Source organism: Pituophis catenifer, unplaced genomic scaffold (assembly GCF_029215685.1).
Source record: "Pituophis catenifer annectens isolate HBS135680 unplaced genomic scaffold, rPitCat1.0.hap2 SCAF_5, whole genome shotgun sequence".
Lineage (NCBI taxonomy): Eukaryota > Metazoa > Chordata > Lepidosauria > Squamata > Colubridae > Pituophis > Pituophis catenifer.
This window is the reverse complement of record NW_027256885.1, coordinates 12,561,399-12,577,053: the sequence shown is the minus strand read 5'-3', so window position 1 is coordinate 12,577,053 and position 15,655 is coordinate 12,561,399. Positions and strand designations below refer to the sequence as shown.

The window sequence follows — 15,655 nt, the reverse complement described above, 5'->3', positions numbered from 1 at the left end:
GGCAAGCTGCCACGTAACTTGTTTCCAAATGCAGAGTAAGGCAAAACGTGGCACAGAGTCTCTTAGAGTCACGAACAGAACTTTTCACTCTTGAAACTACCGAACAAATGAACTGTTTCCTGCAAAAGCCCCCTCCCCGTTCGCTCCTCTTTTGTTTCCTATGGGAGGGGCCAATCATCTCCAAGGTGTGGCTTTACTCCCAAATAGACCCTGCTTTCTGAGTTGTTCTTGTCTTCTGGAAGCTCTGCGCATACGCACACTGAGAACGGGCTCCAGCTGTTCCTCTGCTTCACTGCTGTCTATCTCCCTCTCTGCCTCCAATGCAGAGCCCTCGTCCGAGCTTTCTCCAGCCCCCAGGACTGGCCCATGTTCCTCCCCAACCTCCTCACTGTCTGACTCTGCTGCCAGCTCTGCTGGCCGCCGGCGGGCCACAACAGAGACAGGACCCATAACATTCCCTGCCTCCCTGCTCTGGTGGGTCGGGTGGGTGTAACTGGGAAGAGACAGTCCTTCAGATAACCTGGCCCCAAGCCATGTAGGGCATTAAAGATGACAACCAGCACCTTGAATTGTACCTGGAAGCAAATTGGCAGCAAATGCAGCTCCCACAGGAGAGGTGACACATGTGCACACTTAGGTCTGCACAAAACCATTCGTGTAAGGACGTACCTCAGCTACCTTCTCAAGAAAGTAAAACTCTTGAAGCGGTTTGCACTTCAAAAGGAACTTTTACTGAGAGATAGTGATTGGAGAGAAGTGAGGCAGAGTCTGAAATTTGCGCGTGAAGTGTTAGGCTAACTTTCTCCTTCAACCCCCACCCCAATACCCCATGTCTATCGGTAACCAATAAAATGCCACAAAGTTCTTTTGGAAACTCTAAGGTGGGATGGTGAGAAGAGGTCATCCTTGGGACGCCTCGACCTTGAATACCAGGCTGGAACCGGTTGAGAGGGAGTCTTGTGCAGATAGCTAGTTCTCCCCCCTAAAACTCCCAAGCAGTTACAGCAAAAGCGAAAGCATGCAAAACATTCAACCCACGAAGCCTCCTCTGCCCACTCAGAATGGCAACGTTCTGACAGGGACCTGACAATGCGGGCCGCTGCATTTTGAACCAATTGGAGGTTCCAGATGCTTTTCAAGGGCAGCCCCATATAGAGCGCATTGCAACAGTGAAGATGGGAGGTGACTAGGGCGTGAGTGACTGTGAGCAAGGATTGTTGGTCCAGGAAAAGGCATAACTGGCACACAACCCAGAGTTGCACAAAGGCCCTCCTGGCCACAACTGCCACCTGCTCCTTGAGCAGGAGTCGTGAGCCCAGGAGAACCCCCAGGTTACGCACTGGGTCTGTTTGGGGCAGTGCCACCTGATCCAAAACCAAATTTTCCATTGACCAAGGAACCCCAAACCCAGAGTCACTCAGTCTTGCCAGGGTTCAGTTTTAGCCCGTTGCTCCCCATCCAGTCCTTAACAGCCTCCAAGAACTGCGAGAGGGTGGTCACGGCATTGCTTAACTCACCATGGGCTGAGACATACAGCTGAATATCATCAACATATTGATGATATCTCAGTCCATGGTGGCAGATGATCTCAACCAGTGGTTTCATGTAGATGTTAAACAGAAGCAGAGAAAGTACCGAGCCCTGCGGAACCCCACAAAGCAGTGGACAAGGGCTGGACCTCTCACTTCCTATCAACACCAACTGAGAGCGGCCACAGAGGAAGTAAGTGAACCATGACAACACAGAGCTCCCCACCCCCAACCCCCAAAGCCACTCCAGAATGGTTGATGGTATCGAAGGCCATTTTATAAAAAGGTATCTTTTTATGGGGGGGGGGGATTCTTAAGATATAAGAAGTTCACTACCTAATATCCTATCTCTGAATTTTTTGTGTTCTAGATCCCAGTTCTACCTAAGCACTTGAAACCTGTAACACTGAGGCCCTTAATTTCAGAGTTATGGGAATCATTTTACAGTATTATGAATGAATTGCTCAGTAGAGAGATGGGCATCATACAAATTTAATAAATAAATAAAACCTGACCTCTGTGAGATTAATTTCTATGGCAAAATATACCCTACATTCTGACGAATTGTGGCACATCCCACCATGAAACACACTGGAAGCTGCCCATTTATGTGGTCTGTTTAACTCAATGCTTTTGGCACTGCTTAGTCACAATACTCATGGCTTCAAATAAATTTTTGCCCCAGATTTACCCTAAAATGCCAGAGATTAAGTTTCGGTCCATCGATACGTCATCTATATATTCTACAGTCCATAGTAATGTTTGAGATTGTTAAAATTATCTATATTTTACATATAAGCATGCATTAGAAGTTGAAAGTTAAATGAAATTAAAGTATTTTTAACACTTTGGTTTTGTTTTCCAGCAACTGCCATACAGAAATAGATATAAAGATCTTTAAGCCTATCTTACCTCTAATGCAAACTTCCCTTGTTCTGCTTTGCCAACAGGAGTGTAAACACGGATTAACACACCATCAGTGGTCCTGGTCTCAAGAAAGTCATATTCTCCAACCACAAAAGCAACCAGATACGTTGACATCACAGGAGTACGGGAAAACTTCACTTCTACCAGATTTTCATCATCAGGAGAGGGCCTCCGATCAGTGATATTCTGTCCAACAAATAATGAAGAGGCTCATTATATAGAATGTGAAGCAACACTAGATTTTATAAAGTGGAAATGGTGCATTCTAGCACCAAATTACAATAACTTGGTCTCAACTCTCCCTTATGTTCATCTACTATACGCTTCACCTCCAATCTCATTCTAGGCTACAGTTCCACTTGCTTTCTCTTTTAACTTACAGTAACTTTTTATTTTATTATTATGTATATATTAAAAACAACACAAATTCTGAAAGAAAAAAGTAAGGAAAGTAATCAGTAAATGAAAAACGGTGCAAGGAAAGGAAGGGGATAGGAAAACTTATAAAGAAGCAGTTTTCGATCTTCTTAACAGCAGTTACATGTTCATTTATATTTTACCCCCTTTCTTTAAGGTTGCAACATAATTTCCTTCTTTCCATAGTCCTTGACATACAACCAGTCATTTAACAGCTGCACTTATGACCAGTTGGCAAGTGCTCTGCAGTCATGTGTTGGCCATTTGCAATCTTCTCTGCTGGCTTTCCCAGAAAGTCACTAGTAATGGCAGGGAAAGTTGCAAGCTGCTACCACCTGCCACAAAGCTGAGATTTCCTCCTGTCCTGTCTCAGGCCAAACACATGCACACACCCAAGGGGCAATTGCAAACTTTTACTTATAACATGCAACAAAAAGCCATGTGCCAATGCATGCAAACTAACCCTGTTTTCCACCAGTCTAGCAACTTGCATGAAAAGTTCCAAGACCATGGAGTCAGGCACAAGAGGGGTTAAACGGTCCTGGAGTCCAAGACATGGAAGAGGTTGTCAACCGGTCAGTTCCCAAAAGCACGAAGCAAAGGAGCGAGGCAAGACAAGGCAAGACAAGGCAATGCGACACGAAGCAAGGCAAGGCAAGGCACACAGAGTCAGAGTAACAAACAGTTGTTTCCGACATTAGTCCTAACTCTAAGCTTCTCTTAAGTAAGAACAGCCCAGTGTGTCTCATTTGGGAAGGGGGGCTGCTTCCTCACGAGTAGCCTCGCTGACCTCTGCTGCTGTTCCCTATGCTCTGCTCTATGTGCCCTTGCATCGGGAGGGGGTGGCAGTTCATCTCCCTCATTGCGTAACAGTGGCAGCTGTTCATCTTCCTCATTGCATAATGGCGGCAACTGTTCCCTCTGCCTGCTGGCCGGGCCTACCTCCTCTGCCTGCTCAATCCTCTGCTCAACTGGTGCTGACTGCTCATCTTCCAAGGACATCTCAGGAGATGGCTCACCATCATCGTCAGACTCAGAATCCAAAGCCTCCATGACACCTCCTGTTATGACCCAGGTCGCCTAGGCAGAGGCAGGCATCGATGGAGTAGTTGCTCTGATTAAATGCCACAACAACCGGCCCTACAATGGCCAGTAAGGCTCCACCCTACACTACCCAGAAGGCAGCCACCCTCAGTCCCCCAAACCAAAGCCAGTAAACAACGAAGAAAGTCCAAAGAGAAGGTGCAAGCTCACAGGGCAAGGTCCAGAGTCTGGGTACAAAGGGCAAGGCAAGTCCACAGGGTAAGGCAAGTCCAGAAGGCAAAAGGCAAGTCCACAAGGCAAGGCACAGGCAGAAACATGAGTCAAGGCTGAGTTTTTCTAAAGCTGGGGGAGTGTATGCCAAAGCAATCAATTGTTCCCGACAATCTCCCCCAGCTTCTGCTTAAGTCAACCCATGCCAGGTGTTCCTTATGAGGAGGGGCGAGGCGACCTTCTCTTGAGCAGCCTTGCAGACCTCCTTTGAGCTTGCCTCCGCTCTACTCTCCGTGCCTTTGGATCAAGTGGGGGAGGCAGCTGTTCTTCATCAGAGTGGATCTGCTGCCTCTCAACACCAGTGCCTGTCTGCAGCCAATCCTCCCCCATGTCTTGGAGGGCAGGCAGCTCTCCATCGGGTTAACCACCTCCCCCAATGCCTGAGGGGCCTGGGACAGAACCATCCTCAGCCCCTGGCCTCTCCAAACATTCCAAGGAAACAAGCCATCCCTCTTGGACGGTCCTGGTTCCAACTCCTCCTCCGAACCCAGGCTCTGATGGGGCCATGACACCTCCTGGCAGGCAAGTCTTTGAGAGTGAAAGGGCTGTCTACCAGGAGGGAATCTCAGCCAGGAGGAAATCTCAGCTCCACATGCAGCTGAGATTCCCCTGTCCCCACAGGCAGCCCTTTGAAAAGAAATGAGCTGCCTGCTGAGGGGAGGGAAACTCCTCAAGCAGGCTGCAGAAAAAGTTTCTGCTGTCCTCTGAAAGAGTTCCCCTCCATGCACAGAGGGGAGGGGAAACTCCTCCAAAGGGCTGCAGGAACAGAGTTGGGTTCTTCAGAAGTTCTCTTCCATGCACCGAGGGGAGACTAACTCCTCTGGTGGGGTGGAAAAACAGAGTTCAGATCAGGGGTGAAATTCACTTACCTTCCCTACCGGTTCGCAAATGTGTGCGTGCTCAATTTGCTCGCACACACCACTGCCCGTGCATATGCAAAGCCTTCTGCGCATGCGCATAGGCTTAAAATCGTCACAAAAAAGCGACGTCATGACGTCTGTGCGGGTGGGCGGAGCCTCCCACAGCCACCGCTACCGGTTCGCCCGAGCCGGATAGAACCGGCTGAATTTCACCCCTGGTTCAGATCCTGAAGATCCCAGCTCCATTGCTGCAGCCCACCAGAACAGTTCCCTTCCATGCACAGAGGGGAGCTGAACTGAGCAAGCAGCTATTTCATTCCATCTGTTTAACCCAGGAGATCGCTTAATGGCCACAACTGGGAGTGCTGGGATTGTGGTTGTTGAGCGAAGCAGTCATGTGGACATCTCACTTATGATCACTTGGCTCAATGACTGAGATTCCAGTCACAACTGTGGTCATAAGTCATCAAACCCATAAACCACAAGTTCATTTTTTCTTTTTTCAGCAAAAAGTCCATAAGGGTTTTCCAGTCACTAATAAATGTAGTTTTTGTATTTTTTATAATCAAACCAGTCAATTTTTCCATCTCTGCTAAATTCTGTCATCTTCACCAGTAATTCCTATGTTGGGGTATTTTAAAAGTCTTTCCATTTTTGTGCATATAGTAATCTTGAAGCAGTTACCAAATATGGAAATAATCTTCCATAACTCTTTTCTACTTCTCTGTACGTTAGTCCCAACAAGAAAAGTTCTGGTTTCAATTGAATATTAATCTTTAAAATACTTTGCATCATTGGATATAGCAGAACAACAGAGTTGGAAGGGACCTTGGAAGTCTTCTAGTACAACCTCCTGCTCAGGCAAGAAGCTCTATACCATTTCAAATTGTTGTCCAATCTCTTCTTAAAAACTTCCAGTGTTGGAGCATTCACAACTTCTGGAGGCAAGTTGTTCCACTGATTAATTGTTTGAACTGTCAGGAAATTTCTCCTTAGTTCTAGGTTGCTTCTCTCCTTCCTTGATTAGTTTCCAACCATTGCTTCTTGTCCTGCCCTCAGGTGCTTTGGAGAATAGCTTGACTCCCTCTTCTTTGTGGCAGCCCCTGAGATATTGCAACACTGCTATCATGTCACCCCGGTCCTTCTTTTCATTAAACTAGACATACCCAGTTCCTGCAACCGTTCTTTATATGTTTTATCCTCAAGTCCCCTAATCATCTTTGTTGCTCTTCTCTGCACTCTTTCTAGAGTCTCAACATCTTTTTTATATTGTGGCGACCAAAACTGGATGCAGTATTCTAAGTGTAGTCTTACCAAGGCATTATAAAGTGGTATTAACACTTCACGTGATCTTGATTCTATCCCTGTTTATGCAGCCTAGGACTGCGTTGGCTTTTTTGGCATCTGCAGCACACTGCTAGCTTAAATAAGTGATTGTCCATTAGAACTCCAAGATCCCTCTCACAGTTACTACTATTGAGCCAGGTACCACCTATACTGTACATGTGCATTTGGTTTTTCTTGCCTAAATGTAGAACCTTACTTTTTTCACCATTAAATTTCATTTTGTTAGATAGGGCCCAATGTTCAAAGCTGTCAAGACCCTTCTGTATCTTAAGTAAATTATATCCACAACATTTCTCTGGTTCACTAATTTTGTCACTTTGTCAAAGAATGCAATAAGATTAGTCTGGCATGATCTGTTTTTGACAAACCCATGTTGGCTTTTGGTTATGACTTTGTTTACCTCTAGGTGTTCGCACATTCATTGCTTAATTATCTTTTCCAGAATCTTCCCTGGTATTGAGGTCAGGCTGATAGGTCTGTAGTTTCCTGGATCTATTTTTTCCCTTTTTTGAAGATGGGAACTACATCAGCTCTTTTCCAGTCCTCTGGTATTTCCCCAGTGCTCCCGGATCTTTGAAAGATATAGTTCAGTGGTTTTGAGATCCCATCTGCCAGTTCCTTCAGAACCTTGGGATGTAATCCATCCAGTTCTGGTGCTTTGAACTCATCTAGGGTGGACAGGTGCTCTCTTTACCATTTTCTTGCCTATTTTAACTTCCTAAATTTAACTATTCCTAATCTGTGTTTTACAGTACTGTTTTCTCCTTTTGTGGAAAGACAGAAGCAAAAAATGAGTTAAGCAGTTCTGCTTTCTCCCTGTTGCTTGTCAGCTTCTTCCCATTTTCTCCCATTAATGGACCAATCGTTTCCTTGACTTTTTTTCTTGTTTTTTACATGTTAAAAGAAGCTTTTTTTGTTGTCATTTTGAGCCTTAGCTTTTCTCACTTCATCTTTGCAGGCTCGGGCTGTTTGCTGATATTCTGCCTTAGTCATGTGCCCCTCTTTCCACTTTTTATACTTTTCCTTTTTGTCTTTCAATTTATCAGAGAGTTCTTTGTGCAGCCATGCTGGTTTCTTTTGAGAGCTGTTATTTTTCTTCTTCATTGGCATTGTGCTAGACTGGGCTTTTATAATCTCACTTTTCAAAGTTTCCCAAGCTTCTTGGGTTGTTTTCCCCTTGAGAAATCTCATCCATGGAATCCTTCCCAAGTTCTCTCTAAGTTTATTGAAATTAGCTCTCTTGAAGTCCAAGACTAGTTTGACTTTGTTCTATTGCTTGTGCTTCCATAATGTTGAATTCCAATATTGCATGATTATTCCCCCACAAGGTTCCTACAACCTTTTTTTTAAAAAAAAATTTGATTTATATGCCGCCCTTCTCCGGAGACTCAGGGCGGCTTACAATGCGTTAAGCAATAGCCTTCATACTTTTGTATATTTATACAAAGTCAGCTTATTGCCCCCACAAACTGGGTCCTCATTTTACCTACCTTAGAAAGGATGGGAGGCTGAGTCAACCTTGAGCCTGGTAAGATTCGAACTTACAGTAATTGCAGACAGCTGGTGTTAATCACAATGCTTTTAGTCTGCTGAGCCACCAGGCCCTTAACACCGTCTATAATTTCATCTCTGTTAGTGAGGATTAAGTCCAATATGGCTGATCCCCTAGTTCCCTTCTCTACTTTATGGGAGACAAAGTTGTCTGCTAGGTTTGTCAGGAACCTGTTTGATCTTCCACTTGGTGCAGTTTGTCTCCCAGTTAATGTCAGGGTAGTCCCCCCTTACTATTGTGATGTGCTTCCTCCACACCTTAGTTAACTGACTAGCAAAACATTCATCTATTTCCTCTGTTTGGTTGGGTGGCCTATAGTATACACCTATGGCAATGTTATTTTTCCCTTTTATATTGACCCAAATAGTTTTCATCATTGTTCTGCTCTATTTCTGTAGAGATGTAGTTATTTCTTATATATAGTGCAACTCCACCTCCTCTTCTATTAGTTGTTTTTTAAAATAATTTTAATCCCTCTAGGTGTATATTCTATTCATGGGTTTCATCCCACCAAGTTTCCGTAATGGCAGTAATATCATATCTACCCTCATTACTTGAATTTATAGTTCACCCTGTTTATTCCTCATACTTTCTGTGTTGAATTGTGCATTGATATATTTGAATCAAAAATTTTCTGGCTTTTTTGCAAGTTCACCAGGCTTGATAAAATGATCCTTCATGTTTTCCACTTTTCTAACATAAACTTGAAGTACTTTTATACATTCTAAATAATTTTTCTAGAGGTATATACCAACAGTACACCATTTTACAAAAGTTCTCTTTCAAATTGTAGCATAATGTAAATTTCAGTCCTTTTGGCCACATATATATATATATATATATATATATATATATATATATATATATATATATATATATATCTGATGAGAGCTAAATAGCTTGAAATAGATCTATACTAGTCTCCCTTTATTTCTTTATCAGCAAATATTAATTTGATACAAAATAGTTTGTCATGAAAGCGACTGCCTGAGGGCTCCTGGATTGGAGCTGAAAGGCGAAAGGGAAGCAGTATGCTCCCTCCCATGTTTGGATAGACCAGGTGCTTCGACAGAAAAAACACTTCTGAGGTTTTCGCGGGTGTTTGTATGTAGGTCTTTGGTTATTCAGGTTTTCTCCCGCGTAAAATTGGAGGTGTCTTGGCGACGTTTCGACGAAGTCTCATTCATCATCTTCAGGCAGGTGTTTTCAGCTTCATGCTTCTAGGAGCAATGTGTGATCGCAGCTGTTTCTTCCTTTTAACTGCCAGTGGGGGTGTGAACTGATTGGGTGGGAGCTTGGCTGTGTTCTGATTGGGTGGAGGTGTGTTCTGATTGGTTGGGGGTTTGGCTGTGCTCTGATTGGATGGGGGGTTGACTGCCGTGATCAAAATTTAATCCCCACATGCTTCCAATTGAAATACCACTCCAACTCTGCAGCCACCAAACGCATCCTGAAAAGAACAGAATTGGCCCTAATCAGAAATGAACTTCACACAAAAAGATTCCTCCTAGACCGAATCAACAAAGATCTCCTCACACTTCACCTCAAACTCAGCAACAAGATCCACCCTGCACTTTGGGACAAATCCAAACAACTCGCCGTCTGGAGAGCTGAAACACAGACCACCCTCAAGACAGACACACACACCAACAAACTCCGAAGACTACAAGAACGCCAGAAACAAACCCCTCCCCCCTCACAGCCACACATGAAACAAACAGTGCATAACATCTCAGATAGGATCCTCACCAAAGCCGAAACCAATGTCCTTTCCAAAGGATTCAACTTTGCAATTGCTCCCAAACACATCCCCACTGAAACTATTATATGCGGAGTTGAAACCAGCCTGACCAAAATCAACCCCGACGACGCTAACAGAATCAGACTCGAAATCACCAACATCCTCTGCACCAGCAAGCCACCCAAAAGCAACTTACCCAAAGAGGAACAGAGCACTACTTAACCTGAAAGAAGACACCAGCATAATAATCCTACCAGCACACAAGGGCAACGCCACGGTGGTTATGAACACTGACTACCAAACCAAGTTAAACAACTTACTCCAAGACGCCACATACAAACCCCTAAACACAGATCCCACCACCTACCTGGAAAAAAACACTAGATCCAAAATAAAAGCCTCCCCCATCAGCGAAGAGATCCAGCAAAGAATCATTCCCAGAGAGAAATCATCCAGATGCCCCAAACTCTATGGTCTCCTCAAGATACACAAAGAAGGAACCCCACTTAGACCCATAGTCAGCTCCATAGGCTCACCTCTACAAAACCTAGCCAAATTTCTCGCCAAACAACTACAGCCTGATGCAGAATCCATCACCTCACACGTAAAAAACTCATTCCAGTTCATAGAGATCATAAAGAAACAAAACTTACAGCCCAGCGACCTACTTGTGAGCTTTGATGTCATATCCCTCTTCACCCAAGTGCCAACCAAAGAAGCCTTGACAGCTATCCAAAACAAATATAACCCCCCCAAGCACATCCTAGATCTGACCAACCACTGCCTATCCAACACATACTTTATCTATAACGGACAAAAATACAAACAAATAGAAGGAGCACCCATGGGATCACCCCTCTCACCTGTCATTGCAAACCTCTACATGGAACACTTAGAAACCCAAGCTCTAGAAAAATCTGATCACAAACCCAAACTCTGGCTCAGATACGTAGACGACACCTTCATAATCTGGCCACACGGGAAAGAAAAACTGGACAACTTCCTCACAGACCTCTCTCTCTCTCTCTCTCTCTCTCTCTCTCTCTCTCTCTCTCTCTCTATATATATATATATATATATATATATATATATATATATATATATAGGGCTGAAGAACAACTTAGCTTACATAGGTGGCTAGAAAGAATATGCATATATATATATATATATATATATATATATATATATATATATGTATGTATGTATGTATATGTTTTCTGAGGTTTTCGCGGGTGTTTGTATGTGGGTCTTTGGTTATTCAGGTTTTCTCCCACGTAAAATTGGAAGTGTCTTGGCGACGTTTCGACGAAGTCTCATTCGTCACCTTCAGGCTGGTGTTTTCGGCTTCTTGCTTCTAGGAGCAATGTGTGATCTCAGCTGTTTCTTCCTTTTAACTGCCAGTGGGGGTGTGAACTGATTGGGTGGGAGCTTGGCTGTGTTCTGATTGGTTGGAGGTGTGTTCTGATTGGTTGGGGGCTTGGCTGTGCTCTGATTGGTTGGTGGTGTGTTCTGTTTAGGTGGGGGCTTGGTTGTGCTCGGGTTAGTCTGAGTTGCAGGGGGATTTGAGCTGGTGAGCTGCGTTGCTGTTGTTTGGCTTCGCGTTCATGGTCATGCCACATCTTCATGGTGGGTGTCAGTTTGCTTCATGACCCACACTCACAAAAACCACACAGGATGTCACCACCACACATCCACGCAAAAAACAAACCCAAATCCACACCGATGAGGTACGACCACAAACCAGAAGCCAGACCACAGCTGCATCATTAGCCACTTTAAACCACTCCAATCCATACATGAAGCAAACTGACACCCACCATGAAGATGTGGCACGACTACGAACGCGAAGCCAAACAACAGCAACGCAGCTCACCAGCTCAAATCCCCCTGCAACTCAGAATAACCCGAGCACAACCAAGCCCGCACCTAAACAGAACACACACCCAACCAATCAGAACACAGCCAAGCTCCCACCCAAACAGTTGACACCCCCACTGGCAGTTAAAAGGAAGAAACAGCTGCGATCACACATTGCTCCTAGAAGCAAGTAGCCGAAAACACCAGCCTGAAGATGACGAATGAGACTTCGTCGAAACGTCGCCAAGACACTTCCAATTTTACGTGGGAGAAAACCCGAATAACCAAAGACCCATATATATATATATAAATATATATATATATATATATATATATATATATATATATATATATATATATATATATGCAAGTTTTGGCGTATTCGGGTCTTTTCCCATGTAAGATTGAGAGTATCTTGGCGACGTTTTGACAAGGTCCCATTCGTCATCTTCAGGCTGGTGTCTTCGGTTTCGTGCTTGTGCGAGGAAAGCGTGATTGGAGATGCCGTCTCTCTATAAATACTGGTGGGGAGGTGTGGAGTGCTGGCTTTGTTGTTGTAAGCGGGTTGGTTGCCTGTGTTGTTACATCGATTAGTTGATGGAGTTGATGTTTGCAGATTAGTCGGCTGTTTCGTAACATCCTGTGTGGGTGAGGTCCTAGCTGTGTGCCCTTTAGTCTTTTGTGTTTTAACGACCTGGGTAATGGGTTGTGTGGTAGCATCCTGGGTTCTATTGTTGTGACATCCTGAGTCCTGTGCTGCAACATCCTGAGTAGTTGGCTGTGTTGTAACATCCTGAGTTCTGTGATGTATTGTCTTGAGCATATGGCTGTGATGCAACATCCCGGGCTTTGGTTTGGCTCCGACTCTGAGGTCTTGTCATGTGCTCATGGCGTGTGTTAGTTTGCTTTGTGTGGGGATCGGAGGGGGGCACAGCAGCTGGCGATGCCGCCGTGGTCCGGCCCCTGGACAGTGGTTGCATTTTGTCTATGGGATGGGTTTTTGTTTGAATCTGGTGAGGATGATTGGTGGTGGCATCATATGTTATCCTGGGTCCGGTGTCAATGTTTGTGGCTGGAGCTCATTTGTTGACTAGGGCTAGTTTCCAGATGTCTGGTAGGTGGGAGGTATCGTCACGTTTATTCATGTTATGGGGGTGTTTCTCTATTTTGATGGCTTCCATCTCTTGTTGAAGTGTTCAGTTTTGGAGATTATTTTGGTTCCTTCAAAATCAATTTCATGTCCTGTTGTTTTAAGGTGCTGGAAAAGGGAGGAAGTTTTTTCTTCTTTTCTGACTGCGTTCTTGTGTTCTGCGATGCGTTCTTGTGTTCTTACATGGGAAAAGACCCAAATACGCCAAGACTTGCATACCTGTACCCGTGAAAATCTACGAAAACATATATATATGTTTATATATATGTTTATATACCAACCTAATCCAAAAAGAAACCCCCACTAAAATCCAAGACAGAGAACAAGAAAACGGCAAAGCCCTCCTCCCATACATAAAAGGCACCACAGACAGAATCAGCAAGATCCTCCACAAACACAACATCAAGACAGCATTCTGCACAAACCGAAAAATATCCACCATCCTAAGAAACCCCAAAGACAAAATTGAGTTAGAAAATCAAGGAGTATATGAAATCCCATGCACCGCCTGCCCCACCACATACATCGGACAAACCAACAGAAGAATAAGTGCACGCATTGAAGAACACAAGAATTCAGTCAGAAAAGAGGAACCAACTTCTTCCCTGGTCCAACACCTCAAAGCCACAGGACATGATATTGACTTTAAAAAGACCAGAACTATCGCCAAAACTGAACACTTTAACAACAGAATAATCAGAGAAGCCATCGAGATAGAAAAACGTCCACACAGCATGAATAAACGAGATGATACCTCCCACCTACCAGCCATTTGGAAACCTGCCCTTATTGACAAACGAGTCCATAACACAAAGAATGACACCAGACCTACACTCACAGAAACCACACAGGATGTCACCACCACACATCCACGCAGAAAGCAGACTCAAAACCACACTGATGATGAGGCCCGACCACGGACCAGAAGCCAGACCACAGCTGCATCATTAGCCACTTTAAACCCCTCCAATCCATACATGAAGCAGACTGACACCCACCAGGAAGAGGTGGCACGGCCATGAACATGAAGCCAAACAACAGCAACACAGCTCACCAGCTCAAATCCCCCTGCTACTCAGACTAACCCGAGCACAACCAAGCCCCTACCTAAACAGAACACACACCCATCCAATCAGAGCACAGCCAACCCCCCATCCAATCAGAGCACAGCCAAACCCCCAACCAATCAGAACACACCTCCACCCAATCAGAACACAGCCAAGCTCCCACCCAATCAGTTCACACCCCCACTGGCAGTTAAAAGGAAGAAACAGCTGTGATCACACACATTGCTCCTAGAAGCACGAAGCCAAAAACACCAGCCTGAAGATGACGAATGAGACTTCGTCGAAACGGTGCCAAGACACCTCCAATTTTACGCGGGAGAAAACCCAAATAACCAAAGACCTACATATATATATATATATATATGTCTTTTTCTTTTTCGTAGGCTTTTATGTGCATATTCTTTCTAGCCAGGTTTTACCTACGTAAACTAAGTTGTTTTGCAGCTCTGGTTGTGTGAAATCTCATTCACAAGCTTCAGGGCTTTTTTTCTGTTGACAAAGTGCAACTCTGTGTTGCTCTCTGGGAGACTCAGATAGCTATTTCTGCCTTATAAGGCTTCGTCGGTGAGCCACACCCACTTCTCAGATATTCCCCCTGTAAAGGTATAATGTGTCTTTTTCTTTTTTGTAGGCTTTTATGTGCATATTCTTTCTAGCCAGGTTTTACCTACGTAAACTAAGTTGTTTTGCAGCTCTGGTTGTGTATATATATATGTTTTTTTTCTTTTAGCCAGGTTTTTCCTACATAACCAAGGTTTTTCTGCAGCCCTAGCTCAGTGGAGTCACATTCACTTGATTCTGGGCTTTTTTCCTTCTGGCAGCCTGTTAAGGATGTTCAAGGATCATGCCCAATAACTCCAACACGCAAATATTCTTTGAATCAACAGTCTTTATTTACATGGCATCTTATCATTGCAGGTACATATCTGGAACTGAGACAGGACCGCATGGCTGGACCTTAAGTACCCCCTGGGCGTGGCTAAGGTAAGGAGGGGTCATTGGGTTAGGGTGGACCTTGGGGGTTGGCCTGTCCAGCCCCCCTGCCTCTGCCCCAGGATCTGAGGCAAGGCATTTATCCCTGACAAAACCCCCTCTAAATGCCTGGCCGAGGTGCCCTTGGATTGTATGTACCTGGGATGTTGTTTTTGAGAGGACACCCAATTTTGATGTCAGATATGTATGCTGTTTGTTTTGCAATGGTTTCGTTAAAATGTCTGCTGTCTGTTCTTCTGTATCACAGTGTATAACCCTTATGAATCCTATGCTTGTGAACTGTCTAACGTGTTTACACTTTATGTCAATATGTCTCGACCTCTGGCCAACTGCTTCGGCTTTTGATATTTCCACAGCGGCTTTATTGTCCTCGTGTATGGTAATTGGGTAGTTGGGTTCCGCCCATATGCTTGTGAGCAGGTCATCAAACCAGACCAGGTTGTTGGCAGCTTTGGACAAACATATGTATTCGGCCTCTGTTGTGGATGTGGCTACCAGGTCCTGTTTGCCTGTGTACCAATGTACTGGGCTGTTGTTGAGGAAGAGTATGTAACCTGAAGTGCTCTTCCTACTTTTCACGTCTCCAGCCCAGTCAGCATCAGCGTAGCATGTGAGTGTGGGTCTTGTGGCGTTCTCGGGTTCTAGTGATAGGCAGGCGTCGGCACTATGCTTTAGGTATCTTAATACCCTTTTGATGGCTTCCCAGTGGTATACGGTGGGATTACCTACATGTCGAGATAGCAAGTTAACTGGCAGGGCAATGTCGGGCCTTGTCCAGTTCGCAATGTATAATAGAGAACCTATGGTGGATCTGTATAATGTATTGTCCTTGAACGCCTCAGCCTCATTGTACATGTCCTTTATGAAATCTGGTTGCATTGGTGTCTCACACATTTTGGCG

The 15,655-nt window shown here is 44.6% G+C and overlaps 1 protein-coding gene across 1 annotated transcript in view; it reads right to left on the bottom strand.

The window, feature by feature from the left end:
- Positions 1 to 15,655, bottom strand: part of NPEPPS (aminopeptidase puromycin sensitive) — a 398,753-nt gene that overhangs the window by 231,587 nt on the left and 151,511 nt on the right. The window contains exon 5 of the mRNA XM_070944668.1: positions 2,442 to 2,642. Coding sequence (XP_070800769.1) covers positions 2,442 to 2,642 — 201 coding nt within the window. The remainder of the gene's footprint in view (positions 1 to 2,441; positions 2,643 to 15,655) is intronic.